The sequence below is a fragment of the Triticum aestivum genome, chromosome 6A (assembly GCF_018294505.1).
Source record: "Triticum aestivum cultivar Chinese Spring chromosome 6A, IWGSC CS RefSeq v2.1, whole genome shotgun sequence".
Lineage (NCBI taxonomy): Eukaryota > Viridiplantae > Streptophyta > Magnoliopsida > Poales > Poaceae > Triticum > Triticum aestivum.
The window spans coordinates 612,012,789-612,034,835 of NC_057809.1; the positions used below are offsets into that span (position 1 = coordinate 612,012,789).

At 42.6% G+C, this 22,047-nt stretch overlaps 1 protein-coding gene and 1 pseudogene across 1 annotated transcript; one reads left to right on the forward strand and one right to left on the reverse strand.

The window, feature by feature from the left end:
- The first annotated feature begins 3,448 nt into the window (after positions 1 to 3,448).
- LOC123129043 (protein LUTEIN DEFICIENT 5, chloroplastic-like) lies at positions 3,449 to 8,962 on the forward strand (annotated as a pseudogene).
- Positions 8,963 to 14,736: 5,774 nt separating this feature from the next.
- On the reverse strand, positions 14,737 to 15,723 carry LOC123131371 (nicotianamine synthase-like 5 protein). The gene has a single exon (XM_044551061.1). It carries the CDS (start codon positions 15,721 to 15,723, stop codon positions 14,737 to 14,739), a length of 987 nt encoding a protein of 328 aa, XP_044406996.1.
- Positions 15,724 to 22,047: the final 6,324 nt, after the last annotated feature.

Here is a 22,047-nt window from a genome sequence, read left to right on the forward strand (position 1 = left end):
AAGTCAATCACATCATTCTCCTAATGATGTGATCCCATTAATCAAATGACAACTCATGTCAATGGCTAGGAAACATAACTATCTTTGATCAACGAGCTAGTCAAGTAGAGGCATACTAGTGACACTCTGTTTGTCTATGTATTCACACAAGTATTATGTTTCCGGTTAATACAATTCTAACATGAATAATAAACATTTATCATGATATAAGGAAATAAACAATAACTTTATTATTGCCTCTAGGGCATATTTCCTTCAAACTATACATATAAATGTAATCTTTTTAGTTTTATAGGTGCTACTTTTGTTCTAAATATTTATATATTTTACAGTACTATACGTATAGCAATTGTTATTTTCAATATCATATGAAAATAGCAAACAGATTTCGCTTAGTTACCGTCTCTTCTTGCAAATACGACTAACAAAATTATCTGTTTGAATTATTCTTTTTTCTTGTGGGTGGTGTAACCTGTTGGAAAAGCAAGAGATGAAATGCACCATGTTGGCCTTGGTTATCAAGCAGGGGCGAAGCTAGGAATTTTTTCCATTGGGTTCACTCACTAACTTGTTATAAAAATTTGGTATGAATTAGTTAAATGTAAAGTGAAATTTTATACCATCTCACAACCATATTATAGCACTAGGATAGTGTATTGGAGCTTGAGCTCATCTACACCCATTGTGAAAATTAAATTCGAAAAAATAGTAGCAAACATAAAAGAAACTTTTTTTTGCATCAAAGATGCTCAAGTGTACCCGATGCTTCCAAACTTTCGGGGTGAGATGCTCTGGACAAAATAAACAAAACCGGACCTCTCAAAAAGCTTTAGAAATAGACATTTTGATGCAATTTTGTTTGTTATGTACAGAGCACCACGACAGTCATCGTGGCAGCAAATTTTGGATGCACCCAGAACACTGGAGCATCTTTGAATTCTAGATATTTCAGATTTTATTTCTTTTACTATTTTTTCGAATTTTTTGTCCACCGAGAGTAGATGAGATCGGGCTCCAGTAGAAATTTTCAATATGATATCGCTTATCCAATGTTGTGCTACATTAAAAACTGAATACTGCCATCATAAGGAAACAAATCTAAATTAATTTTTCTACGAAAGAAGGCTTTGGAAGACTACCTGCAGTGGCATTTGATGCGCTTTGGCTACATCTTTATCTTAATCTGGTGATCGATTTCTCTTCGAGAAATGGCAACCCATGGTATAGATCAATCAAGTACGTAAAAGAAGTAATTAGAAAACTACGGCATGCAGAACAAAGAGGAGATTTGAGGACGACTCAGTACCTCAAATTTGGTCTACAACTGCAGGCACGGTCGCCGCTTCCGACCAGAAGGGGTGGGAGATCGCAAAGTTTTATAACTTTGTTGGCTCAGCGCTGGTCGAGGCGAACAGAAGAGGGTAGATCGAGTTGAGGTCTTGAGGAAGCGACCGAAAAAATGAAGGGTTTGTTGCGGCTGGCGGCTGGTATAGGAGAATAGGAATTGGGGCAGGAAGCCACGAACAAGCCTAGGAGGCTGCACGGAAGGTTTTACTTTGTGGGCTTTTGGGCTTGTCATCAAGCGATGCAAGTCGATGGGTTCAATCCTTATTTTTTTACGGGGTTCAAGCACGTACGTATATGTGTGTACATACCTGGACAAGACAAATCGTTGGGTACGCTCCTGTGCTGGCTCCGCCCCTGTCATCAAAACGTCAACTTTGATGCGTGTTGCCCGTTTGTGCTCTCGGCCAACAATACCATACAGGGCGCCTAGCTTGTACAATGTAATGAGATATATCTTTGTCGGTCGACCCAACCGTAATTTCGTGTCATACACACCAACGCCCGAACTTTATGGTGATTAACAATGATGATAAAATAATTTCTAATTTGTATTAAAATTTTATACTTATGTTAATTAAGTTTACATGCTTGTGACTTTTTTACTAGTTAGCATCATTAACTTTGTAATAATATTTCGGATTATATATTAAGGTAAAACAAAATCTTATATAATCTTAATATTTACAATGAAAATTTATTTGGCTACATTTAAATTGGATTTTTTTACTAGCATAAATTGTGTTAATTTAAGGCATTGTTGTTTTAAAAGATCTTTCGATAGACTAAACCATCTTAAGTAGAAAAAAAATTTATTTTATGCCTATGCATAATTTGTGGCATTTACATGAATTATAGTCTATACATACATATGTGTGAGGCCGCATATATGTTAGTATCCTTCAATACCTTGGTACCGAGGTCTATAGCGTATGGTCTAAGATATATATCTTGCTAGTGGTTTCTAGTGGTTATTATGGTTTTCGTAAATTGCGAAGTATAGAGCCAGAGTATTTAATGTTTTCAAGTGGATATTGTGGTTGAATTGTTGGCATTGTTTTTTTCCAGTCTCGGTCAAATATGTCTTACATCTTCACATGGGGTCAATAATCTCATGGCAACACATGGTTGTTACGTTGTTCGTATTGAAATAGCATCAGTTTTAACAAAGATGGAAGCTTTCTAGCTACTCTTTTTTTCTAAACTATGTGGCCAATATGTATTCTAAGGTGGAAAATTGAAGTCTCCAATTAAGTAGAAGTTAACAATGCTTTATGACATATGTGCTAGTTACCATGATGGAATTGGTTGTCATAAGCTATCAAGTATTTTAGGCTTTTGATACGAGCTCCTCAACATGAGCACTAGTGTTCTTGGATGCTTATGGAGACCGGACGTATTCTTCCAAATTACTACATACGTACAAGTTTGCACAATACCAAGAACAAAAATATGTACTATTCCTACTTGTTTTTTCAGTACTTAAACCCGGAGAGTCGTCGTCGTCTCGTTAGCAACAAGAGACAGACGGAGCGCCGAACCCCACGTCCACCGTTCCCCGTCGTTTCTTCTCTTCTCTCCGGCACTCTCCACGCACGCACGGCAATGTACCTCTCCTCATTCCTCTATCTCTCCCTTCTGCTTGCTCCGACGCAGCCATGCCACTGCACCACTGTTGCGCTGTGGCGTGAGATCCTATGAGTTAGGCCGATTTTTTTGTTCTCCTGTAGCCGCACGAGGTCTTGTGGTTTGTTTGCTTGCTAAAATCAGCTCATACGTCGCCGGTCAGCTTATATGTCGGCTCTGGTTTGAAATACAGTGACAGCACTACAGTTTGCTCCTTTAATTTGGTCTTCCCATGCTACATGCACTTGCGCGCCAACTATATATCCATGGTCCCCGGCCGGCTATAGCTTAATTTGCTTTCTCTCCATCCATGCATGCGTGAATCACCATCACCAGTTCACCACGACCCCAGACTTGTTGCCTTGTGCGCCAGTGGACACGAACGCTGCGTACGGCAGGACGGCCACTCGTCGTCGTCGTCTCGTCTAGTTAGCCCACGTCCACTCATTCTTTCTTCTCTTCTCTTCTCTTCTCTCCTCTCCGGTGTACTCTCTCCACGCACGGCACCTCGCCTCTCCTCGTCCTCTCTCTTACTCCCCTCTCCCTTGCCAGCTTCGTGGCACCGTTCAGGGCCATGGCCACCGCCACCGCCGCACTGCCCTCGGGCTACTTCGGCTCCGTCCAGGGCCGGCCCACGCGCCTCGCTACGGCAGCCAGCGGACGTAACACTCTGCTCCTCCGCTGCTCCGCGTCGGGTGGTGATGGCGCTGGCGGCCCCGACCCGGTCCTCGAGGAGCAAAAGCGGCGCCGAGACGAGCTCTCCGCTCGCGCTTCATCCGGCGAGTTCACCGCCCAAGGCCCAGGGTCAGTGCTCCCCGGCGAATTCCTCGTCCTCTCTTCACATTTCTTTCTCCTCGATCATGTAGCTCCGGTGGTGATCGGGTCGGGTGGGGCGAGGCATGATATTTTCTTGTTCAGATGGCTCATGGCTTGAATCTTCTCTTGTTCAGATGGCTGGCCAAGCTGGGCCCGCCGGGGGCGCTCGCGGCTGGGCTGCTCAAGGTAGCGGGCGTCGGCGCGGCGCGCAGGGGCCCGGAGCTGCCGCAGGTGGCTGGGTCGCTGGCGGCCGGGGACGCCATCTTCCTGCCGCTCTACGACCACTTCCTCACCCACGGCGGCGTCTTTCGCCTCAACCTCGGGCCCAAGGTGAGCGCGCCACTAAAGCTAGCGGATTGCTTAACAGTGTTTTTCAACGCTGCCATGTTGCTAATGATCTCTGGTTTTTCTTTGGTCCAGTCTTTTGTCATCGTCTCTGATCCAGATATAGCTAAGCATATCCTCAGGGACAACTCCAAGGCTTATTCCAAGGTTTGGTTCTAGTCACTTTTTTTTTCTAGAGTACGCCAATGACGTAGCATATTTTTATAGAAGATAGAGCATATTTATAAGAAGTGTAGCCCACATGCGTACATACGGGCGTCCACATAACACCCACACCAACACCGACACTAAACACCTAGGCTAACTTCTCACAAAACATTGTAAACCTTCAACACCACCCGCCGCCTGCCGCCAATCTGCGACCTCGCCTAGGATGTTCACGACAAGCTCCATGGGTGGTTCTAGTCATTTTCATTTTCATTTTTATCAAGAAGAGGGTATGACCCCGAGCCTCTAGCCCTCTACATTGACACACAACTTTCTTTTATTGCAAAGTTTCTGTAGTTACTTTTTTTTTTGAAAAGGGGGGGCACCCCGCTTGTAGTTACTTTCAGACAGTAAAAAAAAGTAAAAAAATGTCTGTGCTTCAGAAATAATGAGTAGCATGCTGTTTGTTCATGGTGGGTGTAGGGTATTCTTGCGGAAATACTGGAGTTTGTGATGGGCACAGGTCTGATCCCAGCTGATGGGGAGGTTTGGCGTGTTCGACGACGTGCCATTGTACCATCATTGCATCAGAAGGTTCTAGCTTTCTACTCACTGTTAAGGTTTTGTGTGTATTGCTTTCTTTCTTGAGCAATTTTATTCACTTTTGAATTCTGCTGGGCAGTTTGTAACAGAGATGATAGGTCTCTTTGGAAAAGCTTCAGGCCGGCTGTGCCAGAAGTTGGACAAGGCGGCGGCGGAGGGAGAGGTTGTGGAGATGGAGTCTTTGTTCTCTCGACTAACATTGGATGTCATTGGGAAGGCAGTGTTCAATTATGATTTTGATTCATTATCTTATGATAATGGAATGGTTGAGGTTATTATTTAGATCTTGCCGTATTGTTGTGTATATTATGAAATTTCATTCGCTTGTCTTTCTTTTTCTTCTGTTAAACTATTCGGTTTGTTGGTGTGTGATCAGGCTGTGTATGTAACACTACGAGAAGCAGAAATGCGGAGCACTGCTCCTATACCAACTTGGAAAATACCCATATGGAAAGACATCTCCCCTCGGCAGAGGAAGGTTAATGAAGCTCTTGTGCTGATAAATAATGTTCTTGATGAACTAATTTCTACATGCAAGGTAAGCCCTTTCTTATACTTCGATACCAATTGTTGTGTTTAGAAAAATCATGACCCTAAGACTCCTGCTGCAGAGGATGGTAGATGAAGAAGATCTGCAGTTTCATGAGGAATACATGAATGAGCAAGATCCTAGTATTCTCCGCTTTCTATTGGCATCCGGAGATGATGTATGACATACAAGCACTTGTAAAGCATTTGTGATATTTTGGTTTTCTGATATTTAGAGTGCTTCACTGTTAAACCCATCTACCTTAGGTGTCCAGCAAGCAGCTCCGTGATGATCTGATGACAATGCTCATAGCTGGCCATGAGACCTCTGCAGCCGTCCTGACATGGACATTTTATCTTCTATCTAAGGTGTGATATGGTTAATAACTCAAAACTCAATGTTGTAATAGTATAGCAATATCATGTGATATTATATCATTGTTCATCTTCAGATTCATTAAACCAATATTTTTGTTACTTATCCTCATTGTGTTTAAATTTGCAAACTTGTAGTATCCAAAAGTAATGTCCAAGCTCCAAGCTGAGGTAGACTCAACTTTTACCTCTAATGTGGTTTTTACATGGAGGTTCACACTTCTGGATTGTAAAAATGACAACTGACATTTTCTTTGCTCAATTATCCACAGGTTGATGATGTTCTAGGAGATGGTTTACCAACAATTGAGGACGTCAAGAAACTAAAGTATACTACTCGAGTTATTAACGAAGTAAGTACCAAATGTGTTACGTATCACATAATGAGTTTTGTCACCGAATGAGTACATTAACATTGTTGCAGTCTTTGAGACTATATCCACAACCGCCAGTTTTAATTCGTCGGTCCCTTGAGGATGATATGCTGGGGGAGTACCCAATCGGCAGGTAAACATTTTCTAGCAAAATTAAATTTATTAGTTCACTAATGAAGCGGTTGGATTTAGTCTCACTTCATGTGCCAGGTGTAACGACAATTTATTAATTTGTCACAAAAGCATCGTGATTACCATGGAGTTATAATCCTTTTGCCTAATTTGGGCTTTTCCTCATCCTTTTCCCTTGGATACTCATGTGAATAACATATTAGCATTAAGTGTCCCTGCCGACTATTTTGCTCAAAATTTGCTTTACCTGCCTTTCCTTATGTTGTTTCCGGTAGCTAAGTTTGTTTAGTTGTTGTTATTGTTGGGCATTTGCATGTGTGATGTTGTTTATTTCAGCATTTCCATAGAAACCTAAACTTTTTTAGTTCTAAAAAATACACTACTCTTTTCAAGAGGAGAAGACATTTTTATATCCGTGTGGAATCTTCATCACTGCCCAAAGCACTGGGATGAAGCAGATGTTTTCAATCCAGAAAGGTGGCCTTTGGACGGACCAAATCCAAATGAGACAAACCAAAAATTCAGGTTCCGTCCCTATTACTGCAATGGAATGTTGATGCCATGTGTCACCTAAGTTATGAAGTATATATTAGTTGTTTCTAATTTCTGTTGCAAGAATTGGAAGACCTTTGAAAGTTTGAATATGTTAGTGATGAATCATAAATGGTATGAATTAAGCTCGAGTTAGAATTTATGGTTAATGGAATGAAAACTCATGCTCATGGTAATCATGTTAAAAAGCTAGTCCAATCAACATCTTTTGCGACTATGTTGTTGATTTGTGAGTGCCCTTAAAAGGATTCACACAAATGCCCCGGCAAATACTTTAACAACGCACCCCTTTTTAGGACCTAGGAAGGCCAAACATGTATATGAATATTTTCTTCATGGGAGATATATTACTGGAGTTTGCATAATCCTTAGTGTCATGGGCGATAAATCATAATGCTCATGCAATACCTTTCTAAAGGGGCTGAGTGTAATTGATATATTCTTGATATTACATATTATCCTTTATTAAAAAGTGCATTTCTAAAGGAGTACGGACTAGGGGGTTTCTTCCGCTGTGATGAATCTGATAATTTAAATCACTATGAGGGAACAATTTGAATTATTGAAGAGGGTTGAGGCAAAGACAGATTACAAGATAAAAATCGTCTCCTAAGTATCCCTCTGAAACTCAAAACTAGTAAGAAAACAATATTCAGTACAATTACGTTCTTGTGTCTTTTTTGCTTGTGTTTCTCTATGTCACTATTTTTTCCAATTTACACCAGCACCATTATTACAGTAAAGTTGATATATGTCTTATGAGAGGACATATTTCAAATAAACATAAAAAGGTATTTGTCATGTTAAACTCTTAGATATCCATTAATATTGGGTGGTTGTGGTAACTTTCCTTTTGAAGAATAGTGATGCCATATGTTTGCTATCATTATTTAACTAATGGCTTACAAACCAATTATAGGTTATGACTATTGTATTTACATAGTCTTGTTGAATTTTCAGTTACTTACCATTTGGTGGCGGACCAAGGAAATGTGTAGGTGATATGTTTGCTACTTTTGAGGTACACCATTCTGATTATTTGGTGTTTGCAGCTGATAACTTCAAAATAGCATTTTGTGATATCATAAGCTTTACTAGATTTTAGTGATTTAATTTATTCGTGTTAAGGCCTTCTTATTTTTCCATATTTTAACTTAGACTTCCTGGAATCTATGATAGTTTTTCTGGTGAAAAGAAATATATGTGGCTTTCCTAGTCAATTCATGCACCAAGAAGATGCACATCCTACATTGTCATTTTTTCTGTGACTATTGAGAATCCCTAACATTTATGTAATTTTTGTGCAGAATGTGGTGGCAACAGCAATGCTTGTCAAGCGGTTTGATTTTCAGATTGCTCCAGGAGCACCTCCAGTATGTTCCCCACCAACTTTATGATTCGTCATTGTTAGAATAAAACGCTAATGCAAGATCATAGACGACACACCGAGGCACGATATTTGTTAACGAGGTTCACCGATATGGATACATCCCCGGGGCATGACTACGGGCGCTCCTCCCCAAGATACCGCAACACCGGCCGCCCGGGCGCCGGCACAAGCCGTCGGCTCCCCCGCGTACCTGTTGCTATCAAGTCGTCATGAGTTACAACGTGTGGTGCCCCTCCGTATATAAGAGGCCTAGGATACAAGTGTCCGACTCCTACACAACTCGTACCTAACTACACCAATTACAACTCCAAGTCCACGTAACCCCTTGCGTACATAATATTCGACACAAATATAACAAACTCCACCTTGGCGAATATTCTCCACCACTTAGAAGTCGTCCATGCTCGAACCTTCATGTACTCCGGACTTGGGTTGTCTCCTTTGTAGCTTACTGAGAGCTACCCGACGGGCTAACAGTCATAACTAATAAAATATATTCTAACATCTATGAGCACTATTATAGGTGGACATGACAACCGGGGCAACGATTCATACAACTAAGGGGTTGAACATGATTGTTAGTCGGAGGACAAAGCCACCTGTAGTTCCAACTTAGAGATGAAAGTCGTATCCGATAAAAGGAAGTGCATGTTCTGCTGCATCAGTGGTTGTTTCCACTGTTGGTATTGCTTCTAGAGGAGACCAACAAGCGGAGGTATCAATAACTCAAGTGATACATAATGAGTACGTTCCCATCTCAGATCTACTTGAAAGTTCTACTAGTTAATTTTGTATCATTACTTTGCAAAATGCTGTCATGGATCCACTTGATTTATTTGTTCCTTAATTCATCTCTTGCCTTTACTGATACCTATTCCAAGAAATTACGTTGTTTGGCTCGCAATGTGAGAAGGCAGGCTACCTTGTTCTACGAGACTCGTCTCTTGCTACTAGTTGTTCTCTCATTTGTCAAGCATTTTATTCCATGGGAAATTCGCACACACCAGACCATGTTTTATGATCATGCATCCAGTGTTTCGTTTTTTAATGGAAATGAAACATGGCAATGGGATGAAAGAGAGCTTAAATTCAAACATGCCTTTATTCAGTGGTTATGTATTTCTCGAATGAAATTGATCCATGAGGGATAGTTTGGAAATCAAATTTATTATCATGATTTATATGTTACTGGCATCTCTAGTATAAATTAGAAAGCAGTTTGTGAAACTTATTGGACAAAACGTTCCTCCATCCCAATCCAAGCTGGCTGTAATTTAGCTTTCATGAAAAAAGTTTGTTTTTGGCAACAACAGCTTAGCTTCTGTTTTGTGTCGATGTTCTTTAGCAGCTATCCTCTGGTTATAGAAAAGTTCTACTATATATATCCTGAACCGCTTGTGTCCTCTATGACAGGTGTGTTGATCATCTATCTTATACTCCCTCCGTGTCATAATATAAGAACATTTTTCAAGCTATTTGCCAACCATCACTCTAACGGTTGTCATAGTTTTCGGCTAAAGCGGCACTCGGCATTTATGGTCTGCAGAGGTACATCATGTGACATCCCAAGTTATATCATTGGTAATAATGCATCCATCCATGCTCGCCAGAGGAAAAGACCAGGATGGTCTGTGTCAGTGCCTGTTGGCTCGACGCATTTATAGTGAAGTTCGCTGAGATCGACGAAGCCAACCAGTCAAATTAGATTCAGATTCAAGTAGCATGTCGTCTATCAATGGATGGAGGAAATGGCCTAAAGTCATATCTCCCCTTGTGAGGGTAACAACCAACCGAGCTGTGAAACTGAGCAGGAAGCCCACGTGTTTATCGGCATATGCCATGGTGTAAGGTCCTATGTGTCGTGTGAAGCGCGCGGGCAAGCTGCAGACAATAGAAACATTTGGATCGTTGCGATTGGCCTTCGCAATTATACACCTTGCAATTTAAAGAGAGTTCACTCACGCATGTTCTTCTCAGTTTCGTGGTACCACTGATTGCCCTGTGCACCGCACTCCAATTGATAAAATAATCCTGCATATTTGATTTACTCAAGCTTTTCATATTTCGAAGTGATGAGAGCAAAGTATTGGTTAGCTCCAGGAGTACAAACATCTGTTGGGACCTCATGATACTCATCTCCTGTTTAAAGATCTTTGGAAAGCTACCAGCAGGATCAGACACAAAATCTTCTTTTGGTTGCTGCTTCATGACAGAGTTAGCTCCAGGAGTCTTCTCAAAAGGAAAAATTTCTTGCTTCAGAGTTATGAATGTGCCATCTGTCAAGATCATGTTGAAGAAACATCCCTACACCTCCTTTGGGATTGCCATTTTGCCCTCTCTTGCTGGGATTCTATTGCTCCACACAGATGCAGAGGTGTTTCTGCTTTTGATAATATCATTTCTCTCAAGCAATGCTTCCCAGCCCCGATTGCCATGGACATTGTGATTATGGGATGTTGGAACATCTGGATGCAAAGGAATGGGAAAATCTTCAAGGCTGTTCCCCCAGGAATTCATGCCTGGAAGCAAGGTTTATACCAAGATCTTTCTCTAGTCAAACATCGAACAAAAGAAAAGAACATCGCTGCTCTTGAGCAATGGATGTATTCCCTTCTCTCATAAGAACTCATAGATAATGTTAAATATGTTGGAAAAAACTGGAGTTGGCTAGATGGCCTGCATTTTTTTACCTTTGTATGTACATATTTATCTTTTTATAAATGAAAATATACCGATCGGAATACACAAATGCACACAAAATTTGCAGAAGCTTTATGTAAGAATGGGATTTTCGGCGCATGAATGCTTGATTTAAATCATACTGCTAGCTATAGTTCATAGCCCAGGAAGGAGCTACAGCCCAAGACCATTTTGTTGTATGGGGCTAAGGTCGCACGGATTCTATTCCCCGTGTATGTCCGGGAGGTGATCAAACGCGTACCCCCCTCGCGCCCCTCGTCATCTGTATGGGCCGGACAATTTTTGGGTCCCCGTCGGCTTTGGAAGGTTCTAGAACCTTCATGAAACAGTTTTCCTTCTTTTTGTTTTTTTTCCTGTTTTTTTTCAGAGACAAAGTTTTTTGAAAATTCGTATTTACAGCAAACATGAACAACTTTTAAATTAAACTTTTGTGAACCTCATGAACAATTTTCAATTACACAAATAATTTTGATAAATGTTCATCTTTTCCAAAAATGTTCATCGAATTCGAAATTTTGTTCATCAAATTCAAAATAATGTTCAATTTAAAGCATGTTCATGAATTTCAAAAACAGTTCATTTATTTTCAAAAAATAGTTTACAATTCAAAAAATGTTGATGAATTAAAAAAATCAAACAATGTTCGTATAATTAAAAAATCATCAAATAGAAAAAAAATCATCAATATTGAAAAATGTTTATAAAAATATAAAAATTGTTCATACAAATTTACAAATTGTTCATTTTCAAATAGTGAACATTTTTGAATTAAAAAATGTTTGAATTCATAATATGTTTTTAAAATTCAGAACATTTGTTGAAATCTAAAACTTTTTTTTGCAGAAAATACCCAAACTTTTTAGAGAAGAAAAAAACAGAAAAGAAAAACAAAAAGGGAATAAATACAAGGGAGCCCCGCCTCGTACCTGGGCAGGCCAAGTTCGTGCGCCAGGACGTGGAATCACTAGTTAAGGAGTACTCATTGCAAAGATCACTCCCACCTTTCCAGGTTGCGACAAGTGGTGCACTGCATGGGCGCTACTTGTCGCAACTTGAGTTTTCTCTTTTTTCGTAGATTTGTTTATTCAAAACGTTTTATCTCTTAAACTGTGCGTTCAAATCTCGAACCGTTTTCATCTTTGGCTTTCTCGCGTCGAGATTTTCAAAACTAGATCCCATGTTCATAGGTTCTGGCAAACTTTTTTTGCACGAAAAAAATCAGACGAAAAAAACCGGATGAAAAAACCGAACCAGGAGCATGGGTTATTTTCCTTTCCAAAAGAGGCACGCCTGTGCCTCTCGCGAAATCACAATCGTGCCTCTCGCGGAAGCAAAACCATGCCTCTCGTGAAAAAAAAGAGAAAACACATTTTTTTTCGTCTCCAAGAAGGCTCGGCCGTGCCTCTCACGAAAGCACAACCATGCCTCTCGCGGAAGCAAAACCGCGCCTCTCGCGAAAGAAAAAAGAAGCAGAAAATAAAATTTTTTTCGTTTCCGAGAGGCAAGCAAAACCGTGCCTCTCGCGAAAGTGAAAGAAAAATAGAAAATACATTTTTTCGTTTCCGAAAGGCACGGCCGTGCATCTCGCGAAAGCACACCGTGCCTCTCTCGGAAGCAAAACTGTGCCTCTCGCGGAAGGGAAAAAACAGAAAACATATTTTTCCCCGTTTGTGAGAGGCACGGCCGTGACTCTCGCGAAAGCAAAACCGTGTCTCTTGCGGAAGCAAAACCGTGACTCTCGCGAAAAAAAATATTTTTTCACGTGAAAAAGAATTTGTTTTTTCGTCCAAAAGTTAAGGGAGACCAGTGAAAAAACAAAATGTCAAAAAAACCAGAAAAAACTTTTAAAAGGCCGAAAATGCCTGCAGAAAAATAAAAAAATTCGAAAGAAGCGCCCAAAGCGTGACACGTGACGGACGGCTAAGAGCGTGTCAAATAACACTGATCGTTGTGAGGCTCCTGAATGAGGGCTCGTTAACTAGCAGCTCACTCCAGGACGAGGTGGTGCACGTTTGCTCGTTCTCGCCCGCACAAGTCGGGGTTCACCCCAAGAATTAACATCATCTCCTGCTCGCCCGAATGGTTAGTTTGGGACCCGACCCGTGCCAGGGTGGCCCAACGCGATACCATCACGCTTAAGGCCTACCTATGCCTGCCCCAGTAAACACACCACTCTGCAAACATATATTTTTCTCTTTTTTCTTTATGCATAAACATATATCTTTTTTCTCTTGTTATCGAAGAAAAAAGGCACAAAGTTGTTCTTCCACAGAAATATTCAAAATGTGTATTACATGCCAATTAAAATATATCATTGATTTAAATATAGTTTCTAAATGCCTTTTTTGACATGTTACAAGCTGGAATGGACGACTCAACCTTTAGGAGTCAGTGAAAGTTTTTTGTTTCTGAGCCGCACACATTGTATTAACTAATAAAGCATTGCACATATACATGACAAGTGTCTAGAAAACTTTGCAAAAAGGACCTCACATAAAAGAATATTAGAGATAAGCCCACCGGAGTCCCTGCAAACAAACAAGTTGGAATTGTCATCGAGCGCCAGCGCCGCCGAGATGCACAACGAGGAAAAAGGAGGAGCAATAACAAACCAAAATCCTGGCTAGCGCCATATGTAGCCTTGTTGACATTGTGAACGGGGGAGACCAGACCTGTAGAATAGGTGCTTGACGATGTGGCATGTCAATCGAGGACGTTCCCCACGCCGACCTGGATGCAGACAGACGTATCCCAACGCTGTTGTCGGGGAAGAACGCCAAATACGTCGACATTGGGCCACCAACCTTGTGCTGGCACCAATTTGTCCCATTTGCCGGCGCCGTCAAGAGAGAGAACAACCGCCAGACATAGGAAATGTAAGGTCTGCCACTCCAAATGAACGATAAGCAGACGAGGCCATCATTTTAGCAACGCCACCGAAGAAAACGCCACTGTGGTGAGGAAGAGCCCGAGGCCACCTCATTTGACCCAACATCAATCTCATCAAACTAGTCTCGCTTTTTTTTTGCAGGGAAACTAGTGTTATTAGACGAAGATGAAACCCTGTGAGAGTCTCTTGCCCTAACACATGGGATACGAGGGAATCCCAAGGCAAGCGAGCATCTGAAACACTGTTGGCCCAGCTCAAAATCGCCATTTTCGCTGGAAATTCGTAGGGGCACACGAGCGCAAAGGCACTCATCTGCCAAGCCTGCTGCCCGTTTGATTTGCCTCGCGATTTGCGTAGTAGTTGAATGTCGCACGAGGGCACACTAAGCTTTAAGTGAAACTTCTGGCTTTTGCATTTAAAATTGTAAAGTTTCAACCAGTTTCCCGGATATAATTTTATGCAAAAAATATTGTGTCGGTCGTAGACACAAAATAATTGATTTTTATTGCTCGCTCATACTAAGTTTCAACATTGAAACTTAGCACATTTTTTAGAAGTCGTCAAAATATATTCAAAATCAATCATATCTAAAAGTGCTGGTCACGAGAAATACGAATATGAAAACATAACTTAATTTGGATTTTTTTGTTTAGAAGATATAAAACTTTAAAAATCAGAAGCCAAAATAAAAGGCCGGCACTAGGACTTGAGTGCCCTGCACTTGTCGTGCCCTAAATTCTTGTCCCATTTTCGCGAAGTGTTCCTTTTATTTATTACCGATACAGATATTAACTCATACTCCCTCCGTAGTGATCTAAGTGCTCTTATATATCTTTACAGAGGAAGTATTTTTGTGTAATTGTGTGGTACTTCTGTTTGGTGCTGTGTCTCAAGAGGTCGTAGGCTGCATTCAATCACCATGCGCGCCTCCGGATTTCGTCCATGGCGTCAAGGTGACAGCTCGTTGACGGCACGCTGCGGCGCGCCTTCTCCACCTCGCAGCAGCTGCACGGCGGGCTCACCACCGGTGGCACGAGCTCGAGGTAGCCCTTACGTGCGACAATGACGGAGTAGACCATCTCGGCGTTCTCGGGATGGTGCACGGCCAACACCTGGAACCCGCCCCGCCTGACCTCCGCGGGCTCCACGACGGGGCACAGGAAGCCACGGGCCCCGTGCGCGCTCCGCACAACGAGGGCGGCGCCGGCGGCCATGTGCCGGCCGAGGTGCGCTATCACGCGGGCCTTCTCCTCCGGCGCCACGCCGACGGGCGCCGCCAGGAAGACCACGTCGTATGCGGCGAGCTCGTGCGTGAGGCCCTCGACGTCCGCCGTGCGGAACGACATGCGCGCGGCCACGTTGCCGGCGTCGTTCCCGCGGAGGAGCAGCCTCCGCGCGCGCTCGTTGGCGGCGCCGCACCGGTCGAAGCAGTCGACGGCCGCGTCGGGCATGTGGCGCGCGGCGAGCAGGAGCGCGCTGAGCGGCAGGGATCCCGAGCCGAGGAACGCGACGCGCGCGGGCACGGCGAGGTGGTCGGGCGCGTGGCGGGACAGCAGCGCGTGCTCCAGCTCGCCCAGCCGGACGTAGTTGTCGTGGTAGGGGAAGAGCCTGAGGTGGTCGAGCGGGGCGTCGAGGGCGGCCAGCGCGTCGGAGCAGCGCGCCTCGAGGCGCGCCTCGGCGTCGGCGCAGAGGCGGACGAGGTCGGCCCGCATCCTCCGGGCCCTCGGGCCCAGCGTGGCCACGTCGACGGCGGCGCTCGGCGGGGCGCACGCGGCCACGAGGGCGGTGAAGAGCGCGTCCGCCTCGGGAGACGGGCTCAGGGACGGTAGCTTGGAGATGGCGGCGTGCAGGCCGGCGATCTTCTTCACCAGCGCAGCCGCCTCCTTGTTCTCGCCGCCCATCTGATCGTTGTACGTGTCAGGAAAGACCGGCGTAGCTGCTGATGTCTGGACTCTGGAGCTCCGGACAATGGCGGGTTTGATGACCTCTGGACTTGACCGGTGATGGAAGTGATATATATAAGCTGGGTGGCACTGCACTGCAGCTCGATCGTGGCTCGCTTCACGCGTGCCATGCCCAAGGCCAGTTTCATGCCTGTGTTACGACTGGCACCTACGTTGGCTACGTACGTATCAGGCCAAAATTCAAAATTATGGTGGCACTTTTGAGCCCTCATGTGTGAAAGTTGAGTTTATTATTTCCGCCGAGATATTGCATCCAACACTTTCGGTGGAGCTTGTGTTGTGCGAAACCATCCGGGTCCAAGTATCTCCTGCTTCCTGCGCAGAGACGCTGTCATTTTTATTCACGGCGAGTTGCGACGGAATGCATATTATCATGGTGTCCAATAGGGCAAGGAAGATGAAGATCAAGGATAACCAAATGCTCAGAAACAATGACGAACGAAATGAGAGCCCAAGAACAGAAATTTGTATCAATACACGGGGTGTATCACAACTGTTAAATATCCACCTCAATAACCATTTTTCGCAACCAAGCGGACAGCTTGGTAAGCTACCAACAAAAAATTGCAATAAAAAAATAACCATTTTTGGCCCCAAAGAAATAACCATTTGAATCGCTACAGTGTCAGTGACCAAAAAAGGACTACAAACTCATGTGTGTAGTTTAACTCAGTTTCTTGCTCTCCTTTTTGTTGAAATGACTGAAACAAGAATTACATGTCGCATGAATATGTGATGGGAGGTGATTGTCCGTATAGCTTCGGGTTTTTTCTATTGGAGACCATAAGTGGATTGAAATCAGCTCATGGCAAGTCGCCAACTTCTCCAACTTTATAAACTATGCAACTGTTCTCTTTTTGCGAAAGAAATATGCAAGTGTTTTGACTCCACAAAATTTCATCGGTCCAATAAAATATAGCAACTTGATCGGTGATTCTATTGGCTCGGGCTTGGGGAACTCAGGGAAGATGGAAAAGCAACCGAATTTTTGGACTGCCTGTTATAAAGCCCCCCCCCCCCCCCCCCCCCCCCCAAAAAAAAAGCATATACTAGATTATTCATTGAATTGTGTCAATCCCAGTTTAGCTCATATGTATAAAATTGTAGGACACACCCAGGGCCGGTCCTGAGATTTTGGGGGCCCGGGGCGAAACTAAAACTCGGGGCCCTTAGTTATAACCATGATAAAAATAATAATCAATATCTCTACGATGTTTACCCTCCCACATTTTCGATCATCCTGTCTGCATGTCACACATGCAATGTTGGTTACACTGTATTGCAAAAAGACCCCAACTACTCCGCTCCATGTTTGTAGAAAACCCCTTAGTCCCCCTAATGCAGCCCCAACCCTTCGCCACAGCATCCATACAAATAGAGGGCATATACTTGGGTGAAATCTAACATATTTAGTGATATATAAATAGGTTTGTATTTTTTTTCATGTTTCCGAATAAGGATCAGTCATTTTGGATCTGTTGCCAGGCACTGGCACTATATATATTTAAATCCATCCAAAAACAATATTCATATGAAATAGTTTACACGCTCAAATACACAATGTTACCATATGGCCTGTGTAGTAAGCAACCAAGAAACAAACAATACGCAATGGTGAAAATAAAAGAATACATCATAAGTTGAACAGTGAAAAAGCTATGCGCCATATAGGTAGAGATAAATTACTTAATTATCTTTTTTTGAGACAAATTACTTATAATTCTCTAATAGGGGAATAGCAATATGGAATACCTCAGATCAATTGGATCGGCCTTGGTGATGGCCTGATCGAGTGCTCAGCGATGATGCGATGTTGATTGGCAGAGCGTGATTGTACTTGGTTTAGTCAGTATGTCTACCGTCGGCAATGAGGGATGACACCTGGAGCGGAGATTGGAGGGCATGGTACGCCGGCCGGTGAAATGGCGACTCATGATAAAAACCAGGGCTGGGACAGGATCGTGATCCTCATGAAGACGCGAATCGCGACCAGATCTTGCCATCTCAGAAGATCATTTAATTATTCAATAAATCTCGGAAGGGAATTTAATTTTTCAATAAATCTCGGAAGGAAATTAGGAAACCTAACAACCAGGCGTTGAAGGCTACAACTACGAGCTACACTGGACGATGGAACGCAAGCCGCTGCATGTGTGTGCAAACCTAGCCCAAGGCCAAGTGGGGGCCCCTGCATCTGGGGGGCCCGGGGCGGCCGCCCCCCCGCCCCCCCCCCCCCCTCAGGGCCGGCCCTGGACACACCGGGCATCCATGGGCTTTTCATTGAGCCCGAGAACTTCAGTATGCTACCGAGGGGGATGAAAGTGATACGATTGAGATGTTGTGGCTTTCGCACCGAGGAAGCAAAAGTCTTTGGGCAGCATTCAGTCTCCGGATGACTTTTTTTGTACATCATTGTAGAGGGAGATGTGGGCAACATTTTCCAGGCATGTGAAGAAGTCCTGGGCAAAGTAGTTTTCATCGAGATTGAGTGCTGGAGGATAGACATGCCATGAAAGGAAGGGAGTGGACCCAAGAGCGAGTTGTTCCTAATGTTGATGTTCTTGACATATTGGACACTGGAGATGCTTGGAGATAGGCAGCCCAAAAGGCCTGCAGATTGGAGGTTTATGCTTACAACATGCCTAATTGGACACGGGTTATATTATAGCGCCACATTCACTCGTTGTCTCCCCATGTTAGAGCAACTAGGAATACTAGTGAGGGAAGGGTGATGACGTCGACGTGCCTTCGACTTGCTCATGTGTTTGTAGTCGTCATCAAGTGGTCTATGAACACTGATGTACTTACTTTGTTCCTTTATGTAAGGTGTATTTTTTTGGCATGGTGACCAAGGCACCAAATTTTATAAAATTTAGGATGAAATTGTCCTTCGCTAATTTGTTGGTTAGCGACAAGTAAATCAATTAGGTCAGGAAAGGAAGTGATATATGCAATCAGGAGAGAGATACTTGTTTTTCTGGAGGGCTAAAAAAGGAATTATGAGAAATTGGAAGAAATGTTCCTTACATTGTAGAATTTTATCAGAAAACAAATACACCTTATATAAAGAACAGAAGGAGTAATTTCCATTACTTCTTCTGTTCTTTGTATTGTCATGATGTTTGATGAATAAATCGAGAATTTCCTTGCAAAAAATACTATAAAATCTAGCCGATAGACATGCATAGTGGCAAGAGTGACTTTGGCTTGATTGTTCACGGGAGATAGCATGGATGGATTGATCATCACCACTCAACTCGGGCCATGCCTTTCTACAGACCAGACATATTGAGTTCTTCTTTGGTCAAGTGGAAATTGTGGCGACAATAAGGCAGAACACATGGATAGTAGTTATTCTAGCATCTACAAGTCAAACAGACACCTGCCATAGAGGACACAAACGGTTTATAATATATGTAGGTTTTTCTATAATCAAAGTATAACCACTGAAGAACATCAACACAAAACATAAGCCAAGCTCTTTATATGTGATTGCCAGAAAACAGATTATTGTCATGAAAACTAAATTATATCGAGCTTTGATGGGGATTAAACTTAAGCATTCATTTGAGTTGGGATTAAGGAATGTTTTCCAAATAATTCCACAAATTACTTTCAAAGTTGTACTAGAGATGCATGGACAAAAAAGTCATGATAAAAATTTGGTTTTCAAACTACAAAGTCACCTAGCCGAATAGTCCCCTGAAGGGCTGAACTTTGAATTTCATCCCTCTTTCACCCTATTGTCATGTTTCATTTTCATTAAAAACAAAAAACGGAATGCATGTTGATAAGAATATGGTGATTGAATATCAGTGGCTAACGAGATGTTTTATTAGTGTTGTCGTTACATTCCTCAAAATATTTTTATTATCCAATGCATGGAAAATTCTCTGATTCTACTGTGCATGGAAAATGAGGTTCTGACAAGGCCTAAAAAGGTATAAATGAGAATGAAGATGTAATTACTATCAAAAGGCTCAGTGATGATTATGAACAAGGTAACGAGGAGCTTACAAATGAAGTAAATTTTATTGCCAAATTGTAGCACCAGAGTCGTGTTAGAATTCGTCGTCCTTGCATTCATGAATGGATAAGCTTATCATATATGAATACTTACCTAACAACAACTTGTGCCTTCCTTTTTGTATGTTATGTTCGCTTATCACTTGAACTTCTTAGATTGGCAATTGATATTATTTATAACAAACTAATGCTTGTTGACATTTCAAGATGCTGCACCAAAAATCATAGTTTGATTTGCCAACTAGATTCAAAATAATATAGGGAGTCGCGAGAGGATTTATGTATCTCCACCAATATTAAAGTTTCAAGGTAATTCATAGAGATCTCAAAGCAGGCAACATCTTGTTGTACGCATGAATGAATCCCAAAATACCAGATGTCGGCATGGCAAGGATCTTTGGTGGAAACTAGAACAAGCAAAAATGAATCGTGTTGCTGGACCCCTGAATTCAAGGATATTGCCGGATTTGTTACTAACTGATAGAAACCCCTTAATACAACGTTCGTTTTTCGCCATGCAGTACGAATTGCATGGCTGCATGCAGCCTTTGTGAACAAACAAACTTTGAAGAGCCGTTTCACCTAATCGTTTCTTTCTAATTGTTAGCTAGAATACATGGATGTATTGTCATCCAGAAGTCTTATTAAGAGAAAAAATGGAACCGCATGCAATATACAAAATCCATCAGCGAGGACTGTATCATTTAGCGAGCTAAAAACTTGAGGAATATGCCTTCCTCCACTAGCAGGTTTCTTTGGAAAACTCTATCTATTCTAGTGTGGATGGCAAGCGGGCCTATATTTTTTGGTTTCAATAGGACTCCTTACAAGCGTTCTTTTTATCGGATAGCCCAAAATGTCAATAGTTAGCTCTAGGTATTGCAGTCAAAAAACAAAGATGAAGGCGTGTAGGTGCACTATTACGCGGAAGGGGTTGCAATTTTTCTTGCTAGTTAGTCCCTTTTGGCTACGATGGAACCTAGATCAACGGGTCATTGGGTCAAGAGAAGTTTCGATTGGACATTGTAGGTAACTACTTATGCAACCCTTGCTCTATGGTTTTCATGGTGTAGTTTAACTCAATTTCTTTCTCCAATTTTTGTTGAAACAACTGAGATAACAAATTACATGTCGCATGAATATGTGGTGGAAGGTGAATTATCCGTAAAGCGGACATCTATAGCTTCAGGGTCTTTCTGTTGGAGATCATAAGTTTGAAGATCGGCTCATTGCAAGTCACCATCTTCTCCAACCTTATAAACTATGTAATTATTTTGAATCCACAAACTTTCATTAGTCCAATATAAAATATAGCAACTTCATCAGTGATTCTATTTGCTCAGGCTTGGGAACTTTGGGAAGATGGAAAATCAACCAAATTTGTGGGCCGCTTGTTATAATATATTCAATATGGATTCCTCAAAAAAAAATCTTTAATATGGGATCAAGTTATGTTTGAGATCTCTGTGAATTATGTTTAATATGGGATCCTACGAGAAAAAGACGAGGTGGGGGTGGGGGCCTTGGTCCCCTCCCCTCAAAAGCATACACTAGGTTATTAGTTCAATTATGTCAATCCCACTTTAGCCCATACATGTGTGGCTCCCTGTCATTACAATGTGCCCGGGATCAGGCCATTAGAGGTATTTGTAGGACAACGTCCAGCCTCTGGATGACATGTTTGATATATTGTTCCAAAGGGAGATGTGGACAACGTTTTCCAGGCATGTGAAGAAGTGCTGGGCAATTGAGCCAAAGTATTTTTCGTCGAGGTTGACGTGTTGTAGGCTGGACCTGCCATGGAAGGGAGTGGACAAGAGAGGGAGTTCTTCGTAAGTTTGATGCTCTGCAGATATTGGAGGCTGGAGGTGCTTGGAGGTAGGTAGACCACAAGCTCTGTAGATTGGAGATTGATGCTTACAACATGCCCAGCAGGGTTGCAAGTGACCCCTGTCACCCTAGGAGCGTGGTGGGGTCAGTGTTGTATGGTCGGAACACAACCTATCGATTGGTCATTGATCTTCGGATTTCCTCGAGCACCGTCGGGTTATTTGGCTGATGGTGGCACCAACGTGAGGCATGGCGGACGAGAGGAGGACGAAAGTGTTGTGCCCTTGCATCTCCAATAGCATGGACATGGGACCATGGGAGGAAGGTGGAGGAGGACATCAGGAGGATGATGGACGATGAGGATAGCGGGAACAAGATTGGCAAGGAGAGGAAGAAAAAAATCAC

Coding starts and splice junctions, on each gene's coding strand:
- LOC123131371 (XM_044551061.1), bottom strand. CDS start 15,723: ATGGGCGGCGAGAACAAGGAGGCGGCTGCGCTGGTGAAGAAGATCGCC.